The sequence below is a fragment of the Corylus avellana genome, chromosome 2 (genome assembly GCF_965113065.1).
Source record: "Corylus avellana chromosome 2, dhCorAvel1.hap1.2, whole genome shotgun sequence".
Lineage (NCBI taxonomy): Eukaryota > Viridiplantae > Streptophyta > Magnoliopsida > Fagales > Betulaceae > Corylus > Corylus avellana.
This window is the reverse complement of record NC_142491.1, coordinates 42030798-42040789: the sequence shown is the minus strand read 5'-3', so window position 1 is coordinate 42040789 and position 9992 is coordinate 42030798. Positions and strand designations below refer to the sequence as shown.

The 9992-nt window shown below is 37.6% G+C and overlaps 1 protein-coding gene across 1 annotated transcript; it reads right to left on the bottom strand.

Annotated features, from left to right (window-relative positions):
* Positions 1-1198: 1198 nt before the first annotated feature.
* On the bottom strand, positions 1199-3798 carry LOC132164693 (myrcene synthase, chloroplastic). The gene is made up of 7 exons (XM_059575246.2): positions 3525-3798; positions 3169-3436; positions 2699-3074; positions 2366-2584; positions 2154-2292; positions 1777-2025; positions 1199-1663 (listed from the first exon to the last, which is right to left on the bottom strand). The coding sequence occupies exons 1-7, from the start codon at positions 3753-3755 to the stop codon at positions 1346-1348; spliced, it is 1800 nt and encodes a 599-aa protein (XP_059431229.2). The 5' UTR covers positions 3756-3798; the 3' UTR covers positions 1199-1345.
* Between the last annotated feature and the right edge of the window lie 6194 nt (positions 3799-9992).

Genomic DNA, 9992 nt, shown 5'->3' with positions numbered 1-9992 from the left:
AAATTGTATATAAAATCCTTAGGTAAACGCGCCTTTATTAAAAACTCCCTGAGTTTTTTTTTTTTCCGGAAATTTAGTCCCTGGGTCACTCGAAACTACTAGAAAACTCCCTACCGTCAATTTTTGTTAACTGCCGTTAGTCCACTCAAAACTCACCGTTTCATCTGATTAAAATATTAATTTTTTATTAATTTAATTTAAAAAAATTAAACTTTAAAAAAAAAAAAAAAGAAAAAAAAATTGAAGGGTGGCCGCAAGCCACCCCAGGGCTGGGTTGACCACCCCTGGGGTGGCTTGCGGCCACCCCTTAGGTGGTTTGGGGTGGCCTGCGGGCCACCCCTCCAAGCTAGGGGTGGCTCGCGGCCACCCCAAACCACCCCTGGGGTGGCCGCGAGCCACCCCTGGCCACCAGGGGTGGCCCGCAGGCCACCCCAAACCACCAGGGGTGGCCCGCAGGCCACCCCAAACCACCTAAGGGGTGGCCGCAAGCCACCCCAGGGGTGGTCAACCCACCCCTGGGGTGGCTTGCGGCCACCCTTAGGGGTTGGGGGGTGGCCAGGGGTGGCACGGCCACCCCTGGCCACCATTCAATTTTTTTTTTTTTTTTTTTTAAAGTTTAATTTTTTTAAATTAAATTAATAAAAAATTAATATTTTAATCAGATGAAACGGTGAGTTTTGAGTGGACTAACGGCAGTTACCAAAAATTAACGGTATGGAGTTTCTAGTAGTTTCGAGTGACCGAAGGACTAAATTTCCGAAAAAAAAAACCCATGGAGTTTTTAATAAAGGCGCGTTTACCTAAGGATTTTAAATATAATTTCCCTTAAGATAATGATATAATTGATGAGTTATATCTCAATTTCTCTACTTTTTAATTAGTCTCATTAATCTTCTTAAAGCAAATTAAAGCCTAAAATAAAAATATTTATTAATAAAATCAAGACCTATAAATTAAATTTCATCAATCAAAATATATTTCCATAAATACCCACGTACATTCTCTAGACACCTCCAAGATTATTATTCTATCTAGCTATAAAATATTCTTAAAATTACGTCTTTAATCATAGATTAAAAATTCAGGTCATTACATCAGGATTTTAGATATTGAGATGACATTTAAAAAAAAAAAAAAAAAAAAAAAAAGGTTTAGCTTAAGTAAAATTTGAGCCTAGCTCATTGCAAAAGACAATCGATTGAGAGTAATACGTCTCATCTCCTTTGATTCAGGCTCAACATCTTTAAATAAAATACAAGATAAATAGAGATAGAATAATATATATCCAACATCTCCTAAACAAACCCGACATTAACTTAAAACATTACAGAAATATAAGATAACTCTAGTGGTCTTCATGTTGTTCTCTATGTAGAGGAATGGGATGAATAAGTAATGATAATACGCGGTCCTTAGTTTCACGGTCTTCAATACCATGCCCATCCCCATGCTGGTACATGCACTGAGCCATTCTTGCAAGGTTCATTGCAATTTCAATGAATGTTTGAGAGAAGGGAGAACTAGCAGCTCCTTCCTTATTCATCTTCTTCCACGTTTCACTAATCAAAGACTTTATGTATTCACGCGCATCTACTTCGCTTGCACCCGTTTCATTCATGTAACATTGGATTGATTTTGGAACATCACCTCTCTCTAATTCATCCTGGTTAGTTTTCAGAACATAGAAATATACAAAGGATGTTAGGCTTCGTTCTTGTAAAGTGCTCAAAAGCATTCTTGATGAAACTCTTAGGATATGTACTTCGGTTTGCATACCTTAGATGTTCCAAGATCATCTGCAAGTCTTAAAATCATTGATGACCAACGGATTATGTCGGGGTACTCTTCCAAGCAATCCAAACCTTCATTTGTTATTGGATTTGTGACTAAAAAATAAGCATGCACTAGTATAACTGGTGCTGATATTGAAATCCATGCGTTCTGAATGTATTCCTGAAGGCTTGGTGTATATCCACTGTGGTACCACTTTGCCTCCAACAAATAAGATCTACATATATCTGCCCACTGAAACATTTATAGTGGAACAGTGAATTTGTGGAATTATATATAACACATCACATATTAATGAAAAAATAAAAGAAAGAATGTTAAAGATAAATAAGGATGAATTTAATTAGAAGTCTAGTCCATACCACTTTTCTAAGGTATGGAATGATGTGGAATCCTTGCTCTTTAAGGATGTCAAAAGCCATTTCATTAATTGAATTGTGGAGAGCAAGAAAACATATCTTCATATAATATGGGAGCCGATCCATTGCATTGGTATCCCATCTGCAAAAGTTCTTGTGTTAGAGACGGACATATAAGAAGCATTTGAAGTATATATATTGCACTTGATACGAACCTCTCAACAGCATCCGTAAAGAGCTCAAGTTCATCCAGAGTGCCATATACATCATAAACATCGTCTATTGTTGTTATTAGTACATTGATCTTTGTTGATATTCTCCTACAATATCCAAACTGAGTCTGAAATATAACTCCCACTGTCCATAAGAAATTCTCCATGAGCCTATCCCTCGCAAAGCTCAACTTTCCTCCAAGGTCAGTGCCCTTCCACCACCTTTATATGAACAAAAAAAATTCAGTCTCTGGTATAGAATCATATTGCATTGAGATTTGATTTTTATTTTAGTGCTCATCAATTCATTATTGCATGCAGTGCCTCAAGATCTACCTTGACATTTCTTTTAGATCTTCTTGGTGGGCTGCTTGTACCATGTTGAAATCCAACTCTGCGAGATCAAGCAAGATAGGCTTCATGTCTTCTCTGCTTCTATATACATCAATGAACCACCTCACTTCCAACCTTAACATCCTCCAATGTAGAGGAAGCTCCAGGGCATGGTTCACTCTAGCAGTAATATTTTGATCTTTGCCTTGCTTGACGTACTCTGAGAGTTGGTTGGTAGCGAAATCTCTTGCTTCCTCCAATATACTTTCGCCTTCTATCGAATAGAATGAGGCTTCGTACAAGCATAGCATTCCCTCGATATCATCACATAGGCATGCCTTGAAGTTCCCCATCTCATTCTTGAAACTATTAAAAATCTCTGCAATCAACAAAGCCCGCCAGTCAATAACTAAAAATGATGGGTTAAATATTAAGCCTCCCCAGGAATGGATTACTATAATTAAGTTGTTTACCTTGAGGCACACTATATCCATGTTGTCTTAGCAATCTAAATTCAAGAGCTGTGGCGTATATATTCTCCTTTTTGCACATTTTGCCACTATGATTAGCATTGTGTATACCTTCCAAGGTCCTCTGTATTTCATCATCAAAGTGGTAAGATATTCCAAGTCTCTGTAAGATATCAATCAACTTAAGTTTCTCTAAAGGATCCACGAGTTTGTGAAACATCATCCTTACTTCTCCTTTGAGCTTATCGATCCGTTTGGTGAATGACTCCCCCTAGCAATTCAATTTTCTCATTAGTTGGCCACTACTAATTAAGACAAAAAAATAAAAAATAAAAAACATAAAAAAAGGAGATATATACCACATAAACACTTGTGAGTGACTGGATGTAATCATAGTGCCAAATGGGAGGTTGGTAATTTGCTGATCGCCGAACAATATTGGAAGGAGTTGAGATTTGGGTGGTGGCCATGCATACGAAAGTAGGAGGAACACTTGTGGATTTCACGAATGATGAGATGGGACTTTTAGATGGGAGCACTAGTGGAGTGAAGTTGGCATTGCCGAGTGAAGCAAGACGGTAAAGATCCATTGATGGAAGGCTTTCAGTGATGAAGCTTGCTGTGGGTTTTGGATTGAATGAATGGATACTTGGGAAAAATATGCTTCCAATGAATACCTTTATATAATACCCATACCAGGGGCGGAACTACATAGGTCCTTGGGGCCCCAAAATAGGTCATAACAAACCACGTGTTACATGCATGCATGTATGTATGTATTTTGTTTTGAAAATAACTCCAACATCATCAGTACATGCATGCGGGCTATCGTCCATAAAATATTATTGCATGTGGAGCATATCCTTTTGTCACTATTGCATGTGTGGTCCTCAAATGTAATTTTCAGGCTTAATTTGTCATGATATGATAATTTAGGAAGATCTCAGACTTTAGCCGACAAGCATATTTTTTTCATGGCGGTTTAGAGTAAAAAAAGCTTCAGGGCCCAAATAAAATATGTACAAATGCGGTACACCTAGTCACCTGCTTTAGTACCATTTTAATATATATGTTATAAAAGTAGTCAAATAGAGTCACCTGCTTTATTGATCTTCTCAGCTCCCTTCTTATTGAAGGTCGATCTTTATGGGTAATTATAATCAACATGGTTTTAAATAATTGATGAATTATGTCACATGGGAATATATATATATATTCCGGACAAGAAAGTCGTGTTTGATTCCATTCCACAATGATAAAGTCATCACCAATTGCATGTTGATATTATTCTGACATGTGAGATGAAGTTGGTAAAGGTCGTTATACGGGTATTTACTATTTGGACATTTACTTGTTGTCTTTAATACAAATCACGTGCGACAATATCTAGCAAGAGTCAATTTTTTAATGTTGTAGATATCCACGTTTTGGTTGCGTATAAACTAGAAACCCACCGCGTTAGCTGCACTGCATGTTATAATTGATTGCTAGCTATCAGATTCCTGGTGGGGGCTCAATAATATCGATCATGAACGTCTACTAGCTCGAACATGGCATAATTAAGTTTGCAGGGAGAACGATTAGATTGTGGGGGTGTACGGTGCGGGATATTTTGGAAATTTTTTTAATAAGTCCGTATAAATAAGGTTTAGGGTTTTTTTTTAAAATTTCTTTTTATGTATAATGTAATCCTGAATCATTAAAAGTAAAAATAAAGTCGCTTTTCTGTGGACGTAAGCAAATTGTCGAACCACGTAAATCTGTATGTCGACTCTCTCTTTCTTAATTTCTCTCTTTTCAATTCTATATTGTTCATCAATTATTATGCATAGTAATAACAATTATATAATAGTAATACCCATAATATATCACGTGTTACACTTAAATAGTTCTTTGCAGATATTGGTAGCAATGAATAAGGTAAATGGGTTGAGAAAAGCCTTGGAGAGGTAAAAGAGGTGAGATCTGATACCTCTTTTTTTATAGTATAGGTCAGACTCTAGGAAAGGCACAAGACCGTGAGGGTTATTAGTGAGCAGAGGGTGTAGGTGCAATTAACCACTGTTTCTTTCATGTGATCTGTTGGTAATTCTGTAATTCAAGGTTCATGATTGAGATTAGACATTATTGGAATCTCTAGGTGCAACCACTGTTGAGTCTGTAACTGTAGGGAATAATTAGGGTGTGTGTGGCAAACTTTTTTGCCTTTGTTATTGTAGTCGACGTGTATTGATGTAATATAAAATTTTTAATTTTTTATACTAAAAAGTGAAAAGTTTTGTTTTGTCGTAATTTTTTAATTTGAATAATCATAAAAAGTAAATAATGTGATATAAAAGGTAAAAAATATAATATAAAAAATAAAAATATTTTAATATTAATTTTTTAAAAAAAGAAAGCGTGAAAAGTGTCGAGCAGAAAGGAAGAGATTGCTTAACGGTGCCTTAGGCTTCTCCACCGCGGTGAAGCAAAGCCTTCGTTGGCAGATGAACCCCCATAATAGAATTAAAAATTCCAACTAATTGATGGAGGATCGACCATATCAATGTTGCATATTTTAATGTTAGATTTAATTGCACCGTGGCATGATTGTAGCAGGTTTGAGCAATAATTACTTCAAGGAAGCACCTAGAGGAAGTGATTCCGAAAGGCAAAGAGAAATGCTACTGTGAAAGTGAAGAAAATAAATCTATGTTGCAATATTTGTGTTAATTTGTTGTAATTTTGTTTTAAATTAGACAAAGGTGTACCTAATTAGGTGACTTGCTTTCTTCATCAACCTTACCGTGGGCCATATCCTCAATAATAATAAAACATTGATCTTTTTCAGTAAGAATACTTTGTCAGAAGATAAGAGAGCAATTTTGGAGGCTTCCGGTCTTCCAAATACCCAAAGATATGACACTTATTTGGGGCTACCTGCATTGGTAGGAAAATCCCGAACTGCCGCTTTCAAGAGGATTATTGATCGAGTGTGGAAAAGGCTCAAAGATTGGAAGCTGAAATTTCTATCATAGGCGGGCAAAGAACTTCTACTTCATGCAGTGATTCAAGCCATACCTGCTTATTGCATGAGTGTTTTTCTTCTTCCACGTGCTCTATGCGCGGAGATAAATTCAAAAATGCGTAAGTTTTGGTGGGGTCATCAAGAAAACTAATCTCTAGTGAACTGAATGAGTTGGGGGCGACTAGGTTTGCCAAAAGAGCATGGAGGAATGGGGTTTCGGGATTTTACTTGTTTTAATAAGGCTCTTTTGGCAAAAAAAAGTTGGAGGCTATGGCATCAACTGAATAGTTTGGTTGCTCAGATTATGAAGGCAAAATATTATCCGGGTAGTTCTATTTTGGAGGCTTGTGTTGGAAGGCGGCCTTCTTTTGCATGGAGAAGCATACAGAGTTCTTGTGATTTACTTAGTGAAGGGTTGAATTGGAGGGTGGGTAATGGTTGTAAAATAAGGATTTGGAAGTGAAAATTCTAAAACGACTCCAAACGACACCTATTCAAATGTCTAGGTGATTCACAAATATTAAGCGGAATAAGATCTGACCTAACAATCAATAATCAACCAAATACAGATATGTAATGAAAATCAAGAACACAGATATTTAGTTACGAAGAGGAAACCATTTAGAAAACTCTCTAAATGTAAAACCTCTCCGGGGCAGCCAAATCCAGGAAATCAATTCACTATAAGAAGAATAAGGAATACAAGAAGAATTATAAAACCTTTGCAATTGACTCTTCCTTGTACACGACAAGCGACCCACTTGACTTCTACCGCAGTAGCCATTTCCAGAACATCTGGCACAATTCTTCTATAAGATTTTCTTTCACCGGAACTCCGATTGGCTTCACGTATTTAATCTTTACTCAATGAAACTAGAACAATATCTCACTCTAAGCTATCTATTTTTGCTCTCAAAATACGTACGTATAATAGGCAAAACATATTGTTTAAATAGAAAATAAACTAACAAATCGGCAGCCATGTCCGGACATGGATAAGTTGGTGTCCGGACATGACTAGGGTTACAAATGCGTAACCTAGTGGTGTCTGGACATCCAACTCTTGTGTCCAGACAGCCCATATAAAAAGACTTGCTGGAAATGGGGTCTGGACCCAGCTTCTGGCGGTCCGTATCTCTTCTTCAAAAAGACGTTTCTGGAAATGGGGTCCGGACCCAGCTTCTGGCTGTCCGGACCTCCCCTTCAAAACATGGTTGCTAGATATGCGGTCCGGACCTGGCTTCTAGCTGTTCGGACCGACCCTTCTAGAATCAATTTTTCTAGACATTTTGAGATGCTTCATTTTCACCAACTTTACATGCAAACCGAATGAGCCAAAACATAACCCAACAGGAAGGATAGATGGGTCTCAATCCCAACTTCTTTCAAAGTCATCTCCCCACTGGCTTTATTAAGCCCGGATGCTACGGTTAGTGAACTTATTGATGCAAACACTAAATGGTGGAACTGTCCTCTATTAGAAGTGTTATTTTTTGAAGAGGAGATATAAAAGATACATGAGATCCCAATTAGTTGCACTAACCAAGCGGATACTCTTATATGGAGGGGTACCAAGAACAAGGTTTTCTCGGTTAGGAGTGCCTATCACTTGCAAAAGGAGAGGGAAATTGATGCCATGGCTTTAGGTTCTAATCCTAAGATGGGAGGTGCAGTTTGGAAGAGGTTATGGGCTTTGCCCATGCCTCATCCTGAATTTTTTTTTTTTTATTATTTTTTTTTATGGAGGGCATGTCACAACATTCTCCCGACTAGGAAAAATCTCTATAAAAGGAAGATTATCTCGGATCCTCTCTGTTCGGTGTGTGGTTTAGAAGTTGAGACGGGGTTCTATTTGTGGTAGTGTACATTAGCTATGGATGTGTGGTCTATGGGGCACATAATATTTCAAAACAGCTCTTTCACTGGGCCTGATTTTCTGCAGGTGGTGTGCTTTTTGTTTGAAAGGTGTTCTCAGGAGGAACTTCGTCAATTTGCTGGTTTGGCATGACGAATATGGCTGAGGAGAAATGACTTTGTTCATGGGGGAACTTTCTCACATCCAAAGTTACTCATGGAACAAACTCAAACTTCTATGCAGGAGTTCAGCTTGGCCCAGGATCGGGGATAACAGTGTGCGTCTTCTCGTGAGGAGCTGCATGCGGTTTGTTGGAAAGCTCCTTCGCCGGGTTGGGTAAAAGCTAATTGGGACACTGCTCTGGACAGGAACTTGGGTTGTATGAAGCTGGGTGTAGTGATCCGAGATTTTCATGGCAACATGTTGGTGGCGAGGTGTGCTGTACAGAGGGGTTGTTTTGCCTCCACTTCGAAGGGGATGCAAAATCAGTCATTGATTCTGTTAACTCGGCGAATGCAGATAGTAGTTGGATGGGGCACGTGATAGAGGATATAAAAGTGGAGATCCAAGCTTTCCATCAGTGGCATATTTCTTTTGTTAGATGAGAAGGGAATAAGGTGGCTTAGCTACTTGCAAAGTATGCTGTGAAACATGTTGAGAATAATTCATGGCTTGTATTGCCTCCTGATTGTATTCGTGATGCTTTCTTATTGGAGCAATTTGCTTCGGTTGCTTGATTTTCTTAATGAGAAGCTTATATTTCTTTAAAAAAAAAAAAAAAAAAAAATACCGTGGGCCATATCTTTTTGACTTACTTCTTCCCACATGTTTATTTGTCTCTTCATTCATTGAGCTTCTAAAAAATGCCTTGTTGTAAAATTGAAGCTACATTTTGTCTTGTTAATTAAAAGGAAAAATAGGCAGCAAATTAAAAGGTAGAAAAGAGAGAGACTTGTGCTGCAGAGTAGCAGAAGGAAACGTCTTTTGCGTGACAGATACACCATTTTTCTTCAGTTTGATCTCATGTTTGGAGCAATGAAAAGCTTAGAAAATTTTATAGAATATTTTTATTTTGGGTAAATTTGGGTGTATTGGAGTTTTAGGGTTTAAGTGATTTTTTTTGGTACCACTCTTTGTATTCCATAATTTTGTTAGTGAATTTCTCCTGAATGGTCTCTGTCAGGCTTGTTAAGCCGAACTACTTAAATTTTGGTGTCTTGTGTAGTTGTGTTATTTTCTATTTTGCACTTTTTTGCAACATATAATTTACCAGTTTGAACTAGACAATAAAAGGAGCAATTTCAAGTCAGACAAAATGATGCATTGAGGGAAGTCAAAACCTATATATATTATGACATTCAAAATCGCACCCCACCATGAATGTTCTAAGAACTGTCCACATGAGCAGAGCGATACTGTTTTACTTCAACAATCCCTCCTTAAACATGACGCTCTCGTGACTCAAACCCACGATCCTAACTCTAATACCAAATTGACACAGTACATAAGAGATTTTCAACAAAATAGATAAAGAACAACATAAAATGATGATAAATATTTTGTTAGTCTGGACAGGACATACCCCCTGTCCAGACAAGTAAATAAAAACGAATGGAAAGCAAAATAACATAAGGGTGTCCGGATGGCTAGAGAGCTTGTCTGAACGGGGTTTCCAGAAACCCCAAGATTGCACCCCTATTCGGACACGCTAGAGGGCATGTCCGGGCAGGATTTCTAGAAACCTTTTGATCTGCATCAATATCGAAGCAAAAAGTAATTTTGTTCCTCAAATTTAAGAAAAATCAAATGGAAGATGTTAGTGCTCTGACGTCAATTGTGTCACTTGGGAAATTTGGTGAAATAAAATAAATTATATATAGATAATATCTAATTTTTTTAGGTAAGGAAATAGTGATGGTGTCTATGTGGGGCAGAATAATTTGAGTAACCCTAAGCCTCAATGCA

Coding starts and splice junctions, on each gene's coding strand:
- LOC132164693 (XM_059575246.2), bottom strand. CDS start 3,755: ATGGATCTTTACCGTCTTGCTTCACTCGGCAATGCCAACTTCACTCCA. Junction 2,585..2,698: donor GATCTAAAAGAAATGTCAAG/GTAGATCTTGAG, acceptor GTTCATATAAAG/GTGGTGGAAGGGCACTGACC. Junction 2,293..2,365: donor TTTACGGATGCTGTTGAGAG/GTTCGTATCAAG, acceptor GAACTTTTGCAG/ATGGGATACCAATGCAATGG.